Genomic DNA, 16,878 nt, shown 5'->3' with positions numbered 1-16,878 from the left:
AGCAACTAGACTGGATGTAAGAAATTCACTCATCTCTTTCACAGTTCCCAGAGGTGAATCATCCCTGCAAATCAAAAACTGAGGAGATGGGCCTCACCTAATGATGCAAAGCTCTACCCAAATCTGAAAATCATCAAGGCTGGACCTCAGCCAGAGTGAAAATCATCAATAGATTCTCTGTAAGAGTGTCCCAAAAGAAGCGTAATAGTAACTGCTATTGACAGCACTTCGCATTGAAATAGCACCTTTCATCCATATGAATCTCAACATGCTTTAAAGGCTATGGGCCAGAGCCTGGGTTGGTATAAATTAACATACCTGCACTGAAGTCAATGGAGCAACAGTGATTTGCACCAATAAAAAAATATGGCCATTTATATAACAGAATAACTCAAGCCCGTACTCAGGAATTTCTGTGGGGGAGGTGAGCTGTAGGAGAGGCTGGTGGCTGCCCCATGGCCCAGCCTCGCCTCCCCACAGTCCAGCCCAGCCCCAGCCATGCTCCTGGGTAAGGAAGGGGGGAATCAGTCCCAGCCTTCCCCAGCTGGCAAAAGCATGGGGGAGAAAGGCTGAGACAACACCTCTCCCTGCTTTCCCCCAGCTGGCCAGAGCATGGGGGAAGGAGGCTGGGGCAATGCGCCACTCTTGCCTTCCCGGGGTTGGCCAAAATCGGCCCCAAGGTGGACCATGGAGGACCGTGCAGGGTGCATTCACGCCCGTCGTGCACACACAGCCACACACATCACATATGGGCCTTGTAACTACATCCTTTAAAACTGCAGTGCAGGCCATGAAGTAACCCAAGTACACCACTACCAAATTATATCAGTGGCATACCTAAGGATACAGGGTCAGATTCCTCTCTCATTTATGCCAAAGTAAATCCAGAATAACTCCATTCACTTCAGTGAAATTACTGTGGATTTACACCAATGAAAATGAGAACAGAGTTTTGCCTAACTTGTCTGTTAGCGTTGAATATTTATGAAATTATATCTCAAATTAGATCCTATATGGCAGTAGAGTTATAATTCTGAAATCACTGAAGCCTGGTGAGCAACAACATTTCTGTTCTTATTATTTGCTTCAGTTGCTCATCAAAGTTTGTTTACTTTGAAGTCAAACAAAATGCTCTTTTTGGAGAAGGGGTATAGATATTAAAAAGAAATTCTGAGTGGCGAGGGATGCTGCTTTTGGGAATACTGTTCTTTGTTTTCCTAAAGCAGTGGTCCTCAACCTTTTTAAGCACAAGATCACTTTTTTAATTTAAGTGCAATTCAGGATCTACCTCAAATCCAAACACCCTTGCCCCACCTCCTTCCCGCCCCTTCTCCGAGGCCCTGTCCCTGCTCACACCTCCCTCCGCCTTTCTCTCTTCCTTTCATCAGGCAGCGGCAGAGGGTTGGGGCACAGGCTCTGGTCTTGGGGCAAGGGATTTGGAGTGTGAGAGGGGCTCTGAGCTGAGCCTAGGGCAGAGAGTTGGGAGGCAGGAGGGGGGGCAGGATACAGGCTCTGTAAGGAAGTTTGGGTCTAGAGGGCTCAGGGCTGGGGCAGAGGCTTGGGGTGCAGGAGAGGTTCATGACTTGGGGCAGGGGTTCAAAGCTGGCTCCAGCTGGACACTGGTTACCTCACATGGCTCCTGGGTGGTGCTGCAGTGGGGCTATGGCAAGCTGCCCCCTGCCTTGGCCCTGCACCAGTCCCAAAAACAGCCAGCAAACTGCCAAGCCTATTGTGCCCCCTTCTCCATTCTGTAGAGCTAATACAAGATAGGAGAGCAGGCACCCTGACATCAGTGCCCCTCCTCTCCCTTACCTGCTCTGCACAGCAAGCAGGAAGCCCCCTGGGGGAAGGGGAAGCTCCAAGCAAAGGGCAGGAAGTGCACAGCAGTGGAGGGAGAGACAGCTGGAGTGCTGTGCTTCATAACCATTCACAAATTTGCTGGGGGTTCTACTTTCACGTCACAAGAAAGAACAATAAGTATCACTAAATAAAAGTTCCTCTGTACGCAAAGTATTTTAACTAATAATGAGGTTTTGTTTGATGTTTAAAGATTGACTTGGGTGTAGGGTTGCCAGATGGTTTCAACAAAAATACCAGACACACTTGACATTACATCACAGTCAACATTGCACCTTGGTTAGAAAATACCGGACATTGATATTTTCTCAATTTGTTTCCCGAACAGAAAGCTCAAATACTGGACTGTCCGGTTCAAAACTGGACCCCTGGCAACCCTACTTGGGTGGGGAGAGGATTCTGTTGCATCATATTGTGATGCAGAAGGCTGGCCAATGAATTATACTCTGGCAGATCAAATTTCCTCATTGTGCTGATTCAACTAAATAATATGATACTACTTACTGAGAGCAGGTTTGATGGGATTTATTCACTAGGGCAAGTCCTCTCCCCGGGGCAGCCTGCTTACTAAACTTCTCATCCCCAACCGCACCCTAGGACAATGATTTAAATGATGCATGTACATTTTCATTTTCTTTTCCAAAAAACAAAAATTAATTGAGTTAAGGACTTCTAGTTTACTATGTATATGAGAAAGTTTGTCTGTCTATGAGCGAGCAAGTGAGTCTGTCTGTCTATCCATCTGTTTGCACAAGAACTCCTCCTAAAGAGTAAGAGCTAGGACCACCAAATATGGTATGTAGTTTCCTCTCATAACTTTAGTTGTGCCGGGGGGAGGGGGAGCGTGTAAAGGAGAGGCTGAAGCTGCCCCCTCCCCCAATGCATACATGGACACATGAAATCACACAGAAAAGAGACGGAATTACCAGTCTGTGCCCTCTCCCCATTCCAGGACTGCCCCAGTCCTGACCCTCCCACCAGAGCTGGACTTAGGCATGGGCGAGCTGGGCAGCTGTCTGGGGCGCCAACCGATAGGGGGCACTTAATGGCAGCTGTAACGGGTTCGCAGCATCCCTTACAGCTGCCATCAGGCGCCGCGCGCCCGGCTCCCGCAGCACTGGCCAGCAGCGCCCTTTCCCCCCCACGGTCGTGGGGCCCTGCATGGCCCAGCGTGCACGTGAGAAGCGCTGGCTGGGCCGGGCTGGGCAGTGCATGCGCTGTGCGCCCTCGGGGCAGGCCCTGGGCTGCGCGCCAGCGGCCGTGGCCGGCCCGCGCATGCACCATGCACCTTGGAGGCGAGCCTGCCCTCCCTGGGGGGGCGGACCCGTGCCCCATGGGTGGGCCCGCGCATGCGCCGTGCTCCCGGGTGCGGCACCACGCGCCTGGGCCCAGGGTGCCAAAAGGGCTCGGGCCGGCCCTGCCTGCCACCTCCCAGGTGCCCATTAAGGAAGGCGGGGGGGCTGCAAGCTCCCCCTTCCCAATTTGTATGGGAACATTGCTGTCTGTTCCCCTTCACGATAGAGCGAGGGGAAAGTGCACAGTTTGCTGCCTCTCTCACTGTGGCTGGCGAGCACAGAGGACAGACGATCCTGGGTGTGCTCTAGCCGGGAGACATGCACCTTTCCTCATGCTGTGCCTGCTAGAGCATGGAGATGCGCTTCTCACCTAGCCCCAAATTGCTGTAATAAGAGGATAGGCTAGGATAGTCCGCCCTTGCTGGGGCAAACTGCAAACTGAACCCTTCATCTCCAGGCCCATCCCACAGCAATGATTCAAATGAAGCATGTACATTTTCATTTTATTTTCCAAAACAAACATTAATTAGTTAAGGGCCTGAGCAACTCCAGGTAAATCTTCTAATAAGATATAATGCCGGAGCCAATCTACAACTGATCTCTCTGGGTACGTCTACACTACAGCGCTAGTTCGAACTAACTTAGTTCGAATTAGTTAATTCGAACTAAGCTAGTTCGAACTAACGCATCTAGAACTAAAAACTAGTTCGAACTAGCGTTTTGCTAGTTCGAACTAGTAAGTCCACATTGAGTGGACTCTGAACAGGGCTTAATGATGGCCGGAAGCAGTGCCGGCAGGGCATAAAAGGAGGACTTAGAGCATGGAGATACTGTCTCAGGCTAGCCGAGGGCTGTGCTTAAAGGGTCCCGACCCCCACCCCGGACACACAGTTCTAAGGGGTGCCCCGCTTGCAAAGAAGTTCTGGCTTGGAGTGCCCTGAGTGCCCACACTGGGCACATCACACCACTCGGCCATCAGCCCGGCTGCACTTGCCGCAGGCTGCCATCTGGGGAGAGGGAGTAATTGGGGGGCTGCAGGAGAGCTTCCACCCCCAGAAGCCCGCAGAGCCAGCCCAGTCCTCCCCATTGGGGGCTCGTACCCCATTCCTCCCTCACCTCCTTCCACTTGCCCTTCCCTAGCCCCCCTTCTTATTGATGTACAAAATAAAGATAACGTTTCTTCCAACATTGACTCTGTCTTTATTGAAAAAAACTGGGGGAGACTGGGAAAAGGAGGTGGGAGAGGGGAAGAGAAAGGCTGGGAGAGGGGAGGGCAACTAACATGATCAGGGGTTGGGAACAGGTCCCAGATGAAGAGAGGCTACAGAGACTGGGACTGTTCAGCTTAGAAAAGAGGAGACGGAGGGGGGACAGGATAGAGGTCTCTAAAAGCAGGGGTTGGGTGGAGAGGGTGCATTCAGAAAAGTTCTTCATGAGTTCCCATAAAGAAGGACTAGAGGACACCAAAGGAAAGGAATGGGTAGCAGGCTTCAAACTAGTAAGAGAAAGTTGTTCTTGACAAGGCAAATAGTTAACCTGTGGAACTCCTTGCTGCAGGAGGTTGTGAAGGCTAGAACTAGAACAGAGTTGAAAGGGAAGTGAGATCAAGTGATGGAGGTTGGGTCCATGGAGTCCTATTAGCCAGAGGGTAGGAGTGGTGTCCCTGCCCAAAGTTTGTGGAAGGCTGGAGAGGGATGGCACGAGACAAATGGCTTGGTCATTGTCTTCGGTCCATCCCCTCCAGGGTCCCTAGGGTTGGCCACTGTCGGCAGACAGGCTACTGGGCTAGATGGACCTTTGGTCTGACCCAGGACGGCCATTGTAAGCTCAGGGCTCAGGGTCGGGGGTCTCAGTGGACCCCCTTGATTTTCATGCACACCTGGTCCTGGGTGGCCAGGCTGGCAGCTCTCCTGCCCTAGCCGGCCACTTTCCTGTGCCTAGTGCGGAGATCGTGGACGAGGTCCACGATGTCCGCACTAGCCCAGGAAGGTGCCCGCCTCTTGCGGTCCAGGGCAAGCTCCCGGGAGCCGCCAGCCTGGTCCCGGCAAGAGGGGGTGGGCTGGGGGGCATCGGGTGGGTGGCTCTGTGCCGTGCCAGGTGCAGGGTCTGCTAGCTGGGTGCTGGCAGGCTTGCACCTGGCACGGGCACCGTAGCCAGCCCGTGCCCCTTTAAGGGGTCCGGGGCCGGGAGGGGGGCATAGAGTTTCCCTGGTGTTGGCCAGAGTGGCCACCAGGGAAACCTGGGGAGGGCTAGCCTCCCACTAGTTCGAACTAAAGGGCTACACAGCCCTTAGTTCGAACTAGCTAGTTCGAACTAGGCGTTAGTCCTCGTAAAATGAGGTTTACCTAGTTCGAACTAAGCGCTCCGCTAGTTCGATTCAAATTCGAACTAGCGGAGCGCTAGTGTAGCGCATAGGAAAGTTAGTTCGAACTAACGTCCGTTAGTTCGAACTAACTTTCTAGTGTAGACATACCCTCTCTGTTTAGCAGAGAAAATATAACTGCACTTCACCACAAGATGGCAGACTCTCTCTTCTTATTTTTCCTCTTCATTTCCCCACTAGTTATCATAACTCCCTCAAGAGTAAGTTCCTGCGTGGCTACAAATTGCAGAGAAAAGAAGAGGTCATGTTTGCTACAAATGAAAAAGCAACCACATTTTACAAAGCAAAGTATACATTTTATTTCTGCAAATATATGAAGACACTGAGGCAATCTAATCCTTTTATAATCATGTTTACTTGTGCCAGGTGTGAAAAACTATATCCATGAATCTCATGCGGCTGTATACTTGACTAGTGCCAGGAATAGTTGTAGTAAAGTTTGTTATGCTGTGTTTTAAATAGCCAGTGCTATTACCTCATGTTACAATTCCTAAAATAAAAGTAGGGTGGATCTTGTTCTCTTATCTGTCCATTACCTGTTGACTGTTGAACAGATAGCTTTTTCCTTTATAAAGTATCCTTTATAAAGTATTGCTCTCTGTAAGCACAGGTCTGGCATCTCATGTCTATTACTCTCCTCTGTGATGTGCATAGCATTGACCTCTGTCACTGATACTATTATTGATACTACAATAACCAGTGAGGGGGGCTCTATCAAATTCACACTCCATTTCAGTCAATGTCACAGTCATAGGGTTTTTAAAATCATAATTTCATTATTTCAGATTTTTAAATCTGAAATGTTACTGTGTTGCAACTGTAGGGGTCCTGAACCTAAAAGGTGTTGTCAGGGAGTCACAAGGTTATTAGGGGAGGGGGGTGTTGCAGTACTGCTATCCTTACTTCTGTGCTGCTGCTGACAGTGGTGTTGCCTGAGAACCAGGAAGCTGGAGAGCAACAGCTGCTGGCTGTGAATCCAGCTCTGAAGACAGAGCCACTGCCAGCAGCAGCATAGATGTAAGAATGCCATGGTATGGTATTGTCACCCTAACTTATGTACTGCTTCCTAAAGAGCTGGACCCACAGTCAACCACTGCCACTCTCTAGCCACCCAGCCCTGAAGGAAGCAGTGCAGAAGTAAGGGTGGTATGGCTATCCTGACTTCTGTGCTACTGCTGGTGGGGTGCTCCCTTCAGAGCTGGGTGCCAAGATGACAGTAACTGCTCTCTGAACACCCATCTCTGAGGCAGTACTGAAGTAAAGGTGACAATACCACAACCATGCCCCCTTTTGGGGCCAGGACCCCCAATTTGAGAAACACTGGTCTCCCCTGTGCAATCTATATAGTACATGGTAAAAACACACAAAAGACCAGATTAGGAGAGACCAGCAGTCACAATTGGTGACATGTTTTTCATGACTGTGAACTTGGTAGGGCCCTACCAATGAAAGACAGATTCTAATATTTTTATGTCCAAAAAGAAACAAAACAGAAAAATGTTAAATCTTTGTTTTATCCTTCCATTTCAATGTTGTCTTGTTATTTTTCGTAATTCCTCGAAGTAGGAGTCTCTTCTCTATTTTACATTTTCCTTCATGTTACACAGAGCTGCAGAAAAACCCCTACTCTAATGACTTCATTTTACAAAAAGGCCCCAACTCTGCCTTCTGCCACAGAAAAACCTGACAGCATCTCAGGATACCTAAACAGTGGCATGTTTTGTCTAGTGCCTATGTGCACATCTGCTACCTAGTAGATAGCACCAGAACTACTCAGAGGGATATAATTAGCCCTATTTTGTTATCAGCCAAATGAGATTCTCTCTTACCTTCAGTGGTAGAGGTTTGTGCCCTGAGGAATCATTACTGCAAGACACTTAAGCACATGCTCAACTTTAACCTGAGGCACCTTTGTGTAGGTAATATATGTGTGGTATTTTACGTGTTATGGAAACAGTTCTCATATATGTGAGGCAAATGTTGTATATGGGTGTTATATAATTGATGTGTTGTGTATACTGGCAGTCCCCGGGATACGTACAAGATAGGGACTGTAGGTTTGTTCTTAAATTGAATCTTTATGTAAGTCGGAACTGGCGTCCAGATTCAGCCGCTGCTGAAACTGACCAGCAGCTGACTACAGGAAGCCCGAGGCAGAGTTGTTCTGCCCTGGGCTTCCTGGAATCAGCCTCTGATCAGTTTCAACAGGCTGACTCTGGATGCCAGTTCCGACTTACATACAGATTGAACTTAAGAACCCCAGGTATCCCAAGTCAGCTGCTGCTGAAACTGATCAGCGGCTGATTCCAGGAAGCCCGGGGCAGAGCAACTCTGCCTCGGGCTTCCTGTAGTCAGCGCTGGTCAGTTTCAGCAGCGGCTGACTTGGGGACGCCTGGGGCAGAGCAGCTGGGGTGCTGCTGGGTTGCTCCAGTAGCGCCGCTCCTCGGCGCTACTGGACCAACCCAGCAGCACCCCAGCTGCTCTGCCCCAGGCGTCTTGATTCAGCCGCTGCTGAAACTGACCAGCAGCGGCTGACTTGGGGACGCCTGGGGCAGAGCAGCTGGGGTGCTGCCGGGTTGGTCCAGTAGCGCCCAGAGCGGCGCTGCGGGACCAACCGGCAGCGCCCCAGCTGCTCTACCACAGGCGTCCAGAGAAAAGCCTGGTCTGCTGGGGGGTGGGGCGTACTAGCTGCGCCCCCCCCCCCCCCAGCAGACCAGGGAGACGCCGGCGGTGGACCGAGACGCACCGCGGTCCCGCCGCCCGGGTCCTCCGCGGCTTTGCTCCGCGTCTCCCTGGTCTCCTGGTCTGCTGGAGACCAGCTGACCAGGGAGACGGGTAGCAAAGCCTCTGACGACGCTGTCAGCGGGACAGCCGCGGCGCGTCTGGGCTGTCTGCTGCCCGCGTGCTCCGCGGCTTTGCTCCCCGTCTTCCTGGTCTGCGGACAGCCCAGACGCGCCGCGGCTGTCCCGCTGCCGGCGTCCTCAGAGGCTTTGCTCCCCGTCTCCCTGGTCTGCTGGTCTCCAGCAGACCAGGGAGATGGGGAGCAAACCCCGTTCGTAACTGCGGATCTGACATAAGTCGGATCCGCGTAACTCGGGGACTGCCTGTACTGTAGGGCAGTGGTTCTCAAACTTTTTGACCCGTGGCTGGCCTGGCTCAATGCAAACCTTTCTGTGGACTACCAGTTGCTAATGGAAACTCATTATTAATTACATAATTACGCCCCAGCCATTTTGATAGTGCTGCAGCAGGGAGAAACTATTTAATTTAACCAGCAAGAAAGGAAATATTAAATTATTAAACAGAGTAAGCACTTGAACTTTCTCATGTTAGTTTATCAAACTTCATTTTAAAAAGGTTTTGATGTTTTCTTTATTTATGAAAGGGCGGGAAACCGTTTTTGGATTGGGGCCACTGACCCACAGAAAAAACAGTTGGGGACCACACAAGTGAGAAGCAAAAAAAAAAAAACCCCTCTAAAAAACCGCAGCCCCCAACTGAGACATCTCACTCCTCTGGTGCTCCAGCCCAACAGGGCCAGGAGTATTGAGGTTCAGGGCTTCTTATGGGCCAGATTTTCTCTTCTGGGATTTGGGGTAAGTGGATTTTGTGGACACCCCCTAGGTTCTGGGGTAGGAACAAAAATGAGGGGTTCAGTGTGTGGGACAGGGCTGCCAGTGAGAGGGATAGAGATGGGGGATGCAGGAGGTGAGGTGTAGGAGGGGGAGCGAGAGCATGAGGTCTGGGAGGGAGGGAGGTAGGCTGGGAGTAGGGCCTCTGGTCAGGAGGGAGGGTGTAGGAGCAGGCTGGGGAAAAGGTGTCTGGCTAGGGAGGAGGGTGCAGGAGCAAGGGAGGATGCAGAAGAAGGGCAGGGGATAAGGTGTTTTGATTAGAGTGGAGGGTGCAGAAGCGGGCTGGGGATAGGGTGTCCAGCTAGTGTGGAGGGTGCAGGAGCAAGGGAGGGTGCAGGAGCAGGCCATGGGGAAGGCTGTCTGACTAGGAGGGGGTGTGCAGGAGCAGGATGAGGGTAGGGTGTCTAGTCAGGGGGAAGGGTGCAGGAGTGGGATGGAGTTGTGGGGTCATGGCAGGGGGCAGTGCAGGAGCAAAATGAGAGGGTGGGATATGGGCACTTCTTCCTCATGAGCTGGACCCATGGAAGGACTTCCCCTCCCCAAGATGGAAGCCATTCTGGTGCTCCAACCTCACAGGGGGGAGGGATGGGGACGTGAGGCTAGAGTGCCAGCACGGGCAAACTGATGCAGGGAGAGGGAAGGGGGGGCTGAGCTTGAGCCACGGACCATGGAAGGTGGCCACAGATCACAGTTTGAGAACCACTGCTGTAACGTGATGAGTAGGTACACAGGGACTGTTGGTGCTGTGTTTGTGAAAGAGAGACAAGGAACAAAAATATGGGCGGCACTGTACTGTGTGTGAGAGAGATGGAGAGATGGCAAATGGAGGTGCAGGGATTAGGGTAGTTCTGTGTGGAATGGATGAGGAGGGTGTGATACTGGGTGACACATCCATGATGGAAGACAAATGAGTAAATTTGGGACAATGCTGTGTGCAATACTGGGTGGGCACTCTGATGTAGTGAAACTGGTTGAGGCAGTGAGTTAGTGAGGTACTTCAGCAGTCAGTGGATTCACAGACTGAGTAGAGAGTAGGGATATAAGCATTCAACCATTTAAACAGTTAACTGATAACTATTGGTTTCCATTACAGTTAAACACTTTGCCATTTGCCAGCTCCCGTTCCTACTCCTGAGGAGCCGGCTGCCACCCCACTCTGCAGACTCTGCAGTACGAAGCTTATGCTGCAGATCCCACAGTACAGCCAGCTCCCTGGGAGCAGGGCTGGCAGCCAGAACCAGCGCACTCTGAGAGCAGGTTTATAAGGGGGCTCCTGGTACACACCCACTTCGGCTGCTGGCCCCACTCCCAGGGAGCTGGCTGCGCTGTGGGCTCTGCAGTACAAGCTTGATACTGCAGAGACCACCATGTGTGTAACCGTGTAACTGCTAGGATTCTTAACGGTTACATGGTTACATTTTTAAAACCTTTTTTACGTCCCTATTAAGGCTGGTGGGTGGATGTGCAGAAAGGCATTGTGCTATGTGTGGGATGGATGGCAAGCAGATGTATATGCCAGGAGGGGGGTTGGTCTATGTGAGGGTTGGGTGGGCATGAAGGAGGGTTGTGCTGTTGAGGAAGATGGAAGGAGGGGATAACAATGGGAAGGGGGTAAGGATGGGGAGGGGGAGGGCCTGTGCTGAGGAAGGGGATGTGGGGAGGAGGGAAGGACATGGGGGAGAGGAGGAGGGGCTGTGCTGGGGGAGGGGCTGAGGGGGGAGGGAAGGACGTGGGGGAGGGGGAAGGAGGGACTGTGCTGGGGGAGGGCCTGTGGGGGGGAGGGAAGGACGTGGGGGAGGGGAGGAGGGGCTGTGGGGGGCGGGGAAGGACGTGGGGGAGGGGAGGAGGGGCTGTGCTGGGGGAGGGGCTGTGGGGGGGAGGGGAGGAGGGGCTGTGGGGGACGGGGAAGGACGTGGGGGAGGGGAGGAGGGGCTGTGCTGGGGGAGGGGCTGTGGGGGGCAGGGAAGGACGTGGGGGGGAGGGGCTGTGGGGGACGGGGAAGGACGTGGGGGAGGGGAGGAGGGGCTGTGCTGGGGGAGGGGCTGTGGGGAGGAGGGAGGGATGAAGGAAGAGCAGAGAAGGGGAGGGGCTGTGTTGGGGGGAGGGGGGAGGGAGAGAGGCTGTGTCCCCGCCCCCTGATCTAGCCGCTCGGTCTCCACTCTCAGCCCCGCCCCTGGCGAACCAGCGAGCGGCCGGCGGCTAGAAGGGCTGCGCGCGGCGCTTGCGTCCGGCTGGCCGGAAGAGGAAGCAGTTCCGCTTTCGTCTGCGTGCGGGGGGCTCGCGCCTTCTCCTGCCTGGGCCAGTCCGCCGGGGGCACCGGTGAGTGATGGGGATGGGGCCTTGCCAGCCCGCACGCGCCGAGAACGTGTCACTGTCGAGGCAGGGAAAAATACCCCCCCCCCCGGCCAGCGGGCGCTGGTGGCCCCGCCGTTAGTGGGCACCGCCCCCCCCGTGGCTGCTCCCGTGCGCCCCGCTCTCCTGCCCCACAGCAAGGGCGATGCCCCCCCCTTCCGTTCCTGTCGCCCCACCTCAGAGCGGGCTTGGGGTAAGCAGGTGTCACGGGGCCAGTCCAGGTATTTTGGGCTTTGTCTTTATATCGGCTCCTATTTCCCTCCCGCCTCCCCTTCTGATTTCTTTTCACACTCGCCCTCTCCTAGCAGGGGCGGGCCAGAGTAAACAGCCTCGTCCTCCTAGGGACCTGCCCTTGCACCAGCTGCTCCGGCATTTCCTCCTTCCACGAGCCATGATTGTCACCTCTCTCTCAGCGCGAGCCGTTACTGTCACGAGAAAAGCAGGACATGGCCCCGTTCGGACAGGCCACGTAAAGCCCAAAGGATCCTTGGTTCCTGTGCCCTTTCCCAGGGCAGGATTGTTAATAACTGAAGAATCAAAATAATGCAGAACACTAAATAAGTGATTGTGCCTGCCGTTCATATCTGGGGAGGGGAATGAGGTGCACTTTTATGCTAGGTAGTGCTTTCCTGGCTGTGTGGGCCCACCTGACTTTGGGGATTTATGCTACCCTTGCCTAAGAGGAAGTTATCTTTCTATGCTATTTGCCATTCTGTAGGTTATATGCTTCCTCATACTCTTGACACTTGCACCTTTTGTTCTCAGTTGTAAAGGCCAAAGGCTGTAATAGATTAATTGAAAAGTATCTGTTCACCTATTGTCATGTTACAAACGTGTCTGTGCTGGCCTTCTGTATAAAGTACTAAACTCTCAAATCCTCTGTCTCAGCCCTCTTAGGAAATAACCCAGGTTTGATTGTTTCCCAGGGATCACAGCTGAGACCATTCTACAGTTTAGCTCTTAAGGAAAGAGTGCCAAGTTGTTCCATCCAGCACACAGAGAAGCGATTGAACAGATTTCTGAGGATAAAGACCTTGAGGAAAATACTTTTACAGAGTTAATGTGCGGAAACATATTTATCCTGTCACTTGTTACCATAAGAATATGTAATAGGGATGTAAGCAAGAAGTTGACTACTTGATAAACTTATCAGATAGTTGTACGGTTGCCAGATACTTTCACAAAAAATCCTGAACATGGCAGGGGGGAAAATTGGTTGAGCAAAAAAAAAAAAAAAGAGGGGGGCACTAAACTTGAGCCTCCCAAAAAAAAGTTGCTGCACCTTTAAGTCGCCATGCTCCCCCCACAAGACATGGCAGGGAAAGAATGCCCCCAGCAGCATTCAGTCCGAAAAAAACAAACCACCAGCCACTTTACATGTCCAGTATTTTCTGTCTTTTTTTAAACCAGACGGGCCACAAATAGCAGACTGCTCGGCTGAAAACTGGACACCTGGCAACAGAGGCAGCAGGGAAGAGGGGAGATAGGAAACACTGCTCTTGCAACAGCCCCTATCCGCAGGGGTCCCAGCAGGGAGCAGCCTCTGTTCAAGGCGGCTGCTGCCGGAGCAGCCCCTGCCCACAGCCAGCCAGGGCTGTCGTGAACAGGCACTGCTGAACCAGCTCAGTACCAGCTCCAGGAGCCCCCCGTGCTGTAGTAAGAGCTAGGGTAGCTCCTAGAGCAGGCATGTCCAAAGTCCGGCCCGCGGGCCAATTGCGGCCCATGTTCCGATTTAATACGGCCCCCGCTTCCTCCCCCTCTCCTGGCTCCCCGGCGCTCTTTTGAACTGGCGCGCCCAGCGCGCTGCTTCCGGCCGCGCCACCTCCGCGGTCCTAGAGCCTGCCCTGTAGGGCACGTCAGCAGCCCCGCTCCCCCGCTCGGCTGCGGGTTCGCCTTGCCCCCGGGCCGCCGTGAGGCCAGCATGCCCTGTGCTCTCTGCCCACCTCTGACCCTGCGGGCCCTCCGCCTTGGGGCTGAGAGTGCAGGGGACGGCCCTCACGCATGTTCACTTCTTCAAATCTGGCCCTCTTTGAAAAAAGTTTGGACACCTCTGTCCTAGAGCCAGTTTAAGCTGGGATTGAGCAATCCCAGCTCACGCTGGCTCTGCATTTTAAATGTAATAAGAGCCTGGCAGCTCTTACTACTTTAAAATGCACAGCCAGCATGCTCCAGGAGCTACCCCCATTGCAGTTCTGCAAAGCAACCCTTATTGACTAATCGTGTAGTTGATGCAAATTGTATCAATTGCACGATTAGCCAAATAACCATTCTTTAACATCCTTAATATGCAGGAATAATTAAAGAGCATTTTAATTCTTGCTTTTCTGTTCATGACAATATATAGAGGCTTAATTATTTAAATTACAGAAGAAAGTTAGAGAAACTATTACTTCAGTTTAAAATTGAAGAACTTGTTTTATATTGTGAACAGAAAAAGTTTGTTCAGATAAAACAAATTTCCATAATCTTTCAAAAGGTGTCTTTTCTTTCTAGGAAAAAATGATTTCCGAAAGCAGTTCTTTTGTGAAAGGTATGATGATAGGAGGACTCTTCTGTGTGTTTGTTACACTCGTAGGCCATATTAAAATGGGCCATGGGACTAAAGCACATCATCATGAGCATCATCATATTCAAGCACCTAACAAAGAAGATGTCTTAAATCTGTCAGAAGGCGAGCGAATGGAGCTCAGCCATAGTATCCGTGTTTATTGTATCATCCTTGTAAAACCTAAAGATCTTGGACATTGGGCTGCAGTGAAAGAAACATGGAGCAAACACTGTGACAAGGCAGAATTCTACAGTTCTGAAAATGTGAAGGTGTTTGATTCTATTGTTCTCAACACAAATGACATGTGGGTGATGATGAGAAAAGCTTATAAATTAGCGTATGAACGCTATAAAGATGAGTACAACTGGTTCTTTCTAGCACATCCAACTACATTTGCTATTATAGAAAATCTCAAATACTTCTTGCTGAAAAAAGATGCATCGCAGCCTTTTTATACAGGGCATGCTGTAAAATCAGGAGAGCTTGAGTATGTAGATGGTGATGGAGGGATTGTCTTAAGTATAGAGTCCCTAAAAAGACTCTCTAAAATTTTTGAAGACCCTGACAAGTGTCCAGAACAGGGAGGCTTGATTTGGAAACTCTCTGAGGATAAACAACTAGCAGTCTGTCTGAAATATACCGGTGTATTAGCTGAAAATGCAGAAGACTCTGAAGGAAAAGATGTCTTTAACACCAAATCAGTTGGTACTCTTATTAAAGAAGCAATGACTAATCAACCTCAACAAGTAATAGAGGGTTGCTGTTCTGACATGGCCATCACTTTCAATGGACTGGCTCCTAATCACATGCATGTAATGATGTATGGTGTTTATAGGCTCAGACCCTATGGGCACAATTTCAAAGATGCACTGGTTTTCTTACCTCCTGAAGGTTCAGACAATGACTGATACCTGTTCAAAGGCGGCATATGTATTGTGTAGAACATGCAGTCAGCTGTTAATATACAATGTGACTTGCATGTATACAAGCTGGTGCAATTTTTGTATTTGATGGTATCTGTATTTTTTGCACATCAGGGTTTGGTCATTTTTAGTTTTAAAGGGGGAATTTTTTTTCTTAAAACATTTTTATGCAAAATGTTTCTGGCTCTTGGGGGTGTAGAATGAGAAATGGTAATGCTAAAATGTTTGAGAGATAAAGGATACAAGTTTATAGGGGATGTTTGTATGACTAAATATTTATAAGTGAACTCAAATGAATCTTAATCTATTGTAATTTAAATATATTTTTGCAAGATTTTTTGATTCTTCCATGCACTTAAATCTTTATATCTTTCTAAGATGTATAAATAAAACTGAAAATACAGATTTAGTATTAAAGTACAATTTTAAGCTGCTTTCTTTACACTAGTGCTTAAAGCAATTTCAGTTCTAGTCTATAATAGAAATGAGCAGATTGAGTTTTTTTCATTTTTCAGGAAAATGTTGCAGCATTAATATGAAGAAACCTAATCAATGTCATAATCAGCTGAAGGCTGCTGTGCCTGATTCGCTCAAAAAAAAGTTTAGTGACACATGTATTTCCCTCTGTTACTTTGTACACTTGCTAGCATTCTGCAGAGTTCACTACTTTCTGCCAAAAAACATCCATGAAGCTGCAATTTAAGAAGCAACATGCAGATGGGTGCAGTAGACAGAAAGCTCATGCCAGAGGGAATAACCAAGCATGTTTGATAATGCTATCTGAAGGAGTCTTCTAAACCTCAGTGGGGATGGGGAATCTCCTTGTAAAACACATTTGGTCTGGTAACTCAGGATATGTTCTTCTAAACAGAATTTTCTAGTAGCTAGCAATTTCAAAAAATTAAGATTACAGTAAAATAAACTGCTTTCTCCTGATCACTGAAGAGAATGAAATGCTGCATCTGAAACATTATTTTCCTTTTCATGCCATAGTAGACATTACATACACTAATGTTCTTCACTCCTGTTATGTACAGTTTTTGTATACTTACGTGCCATCCTCAAAATGGCTAGTTAGTCTACCTCCTTCACTGTTTTCATAGAAATAACTGGGTTATCACAAGGCTGGGTCTCTTGTGTTTTTAGACAAAATATCTAGCCCCTGGGGCGTGTGGAAGCTGTTGTATTAAAATTTCACTTTTATAACAAACTAATATTAGTTAGCTAACTGCAAGTAGCACAGAAAGACAGATACTGACACTCCGTTTCACCGCATGCATAGTACAAACAAATAGGGGAAAGGTTTGCAATTGATACTGACCAGTTAGTAAAAATTCTTTACTATTTCTGTGGTTAGAATACTGGTTTAATTTTTTTCAGAAGTAGCTATTGTGACCCTAAAACCTGTTAAACTGTGGCAGAGTGCAGGCATCTTCACCCAAAGATAGTTTTATCTAATGTGGATTTACATTATCAATGACATGTTTCACAGAACAAGCCAAAACTTGTGAAAGTTAAATGTTTGAAATATATTTAAAAACAAAGTGGTGCAGCTGTTGGCTGATATTCACTTGAGCAAGTGGGGGTCCTTTTAAAATATTGCTTAGATAGCTCTTACATTGCACTTTGGATCAGCTTGTTTGGTGTAATGGTATGCACTGCAGAGTCTCTCAAAATAGTTGAATGGGTTAATACTCTAAAGCATAAGTTAAAGTAAATTTTAACCTATTCAAGTCAGTCAAAGAAAGTGCTCATGATTAAATGCATCCTAGAATATGCAAAGAGCTATCTGAGCCTTTAACTATCAGCATCCTGGTGGAAGGGCATAACAAATGGTGTTCCACAGGGGTAAAATTTGGGACTGGTTCCGTTCAATATCTTCAACTAT

At 49.6% G+C, this 16,878-nt stretch overlaps 1 protein-coding gene across 3 annotated transcripts; it reads left to right on the top strand.

Moving 5' to 3' along the window:
* Positions 1 to 11,276: 11,276 nt before the first annotated feature.
* C1GALT1C1 (C1GALT1 specific chaperone 1) lies at positions 11,277 to 15,432 on the top strand. 3 transcript variants are annotated; one of them, XM_075940985.2, is made up of 3 exons: positions 11,277 to 11,486; positions 12,446 to 12,581; positions 14,013 to 15,432. In XM_075940985.2, exon 3 carries the CDS (start codon positions 14,019 to 14,021, stop codon positions 14,973 to 14,975), a length of 957 nt encoding a protein of 318 aa, XP_075797100.1. In that variant the 5' UTR covers positions 11,277 to 11,486; positions 12,446 to 12,581; positions 14,013 to 14,018; the 3' UTR covers positions 14,976 to 15,432. The 3 variants fall into 3 exon arrangements, with proteins under 3 accessions (XP_075797100.1, XP_075797099.1, XP_075797098.1); XM_075940984.2 differs by lacking the exon at positions 12,446 to 12,581 and having other exon boundaries at positions 13,996 to 15,432; XM_075940983.2 differs by lacking the exon at positions 12,446 to 12,581 and having other exon boundaries at positions 11,280 to 11,486.
* Positions 15,433 to 16,878: the final 1,446 nt, after the last annotated feature.

This window comes from Pelodiscus sinensis, chromosome 13 (genome assembly GCF_052426305.1).
Source record: "Pelodiscus sinensis isolate ZL-2025 chromosome 13, ASM5242630v1, whole genome shotgun sequence".
NCBI lineage: Eukaryota > Metazoa > Chordata > Testudines > Trionychidae > Pelodiscus > Pelodiscus sinensis.
This window is presented reverse-complemented; position numbering and strand designations above follow the sequence as displayed.

Bases quoted from the DNA above. Each gene is read 5' to 3' on its own strand.
- C1GALT1C1 (XM_075940984.2), top strand. From the start codon at position 14,019: ATGATTTCCGAAAGCAGTTCTTTTGTGAAAGGTATGATGATAGGAGGA.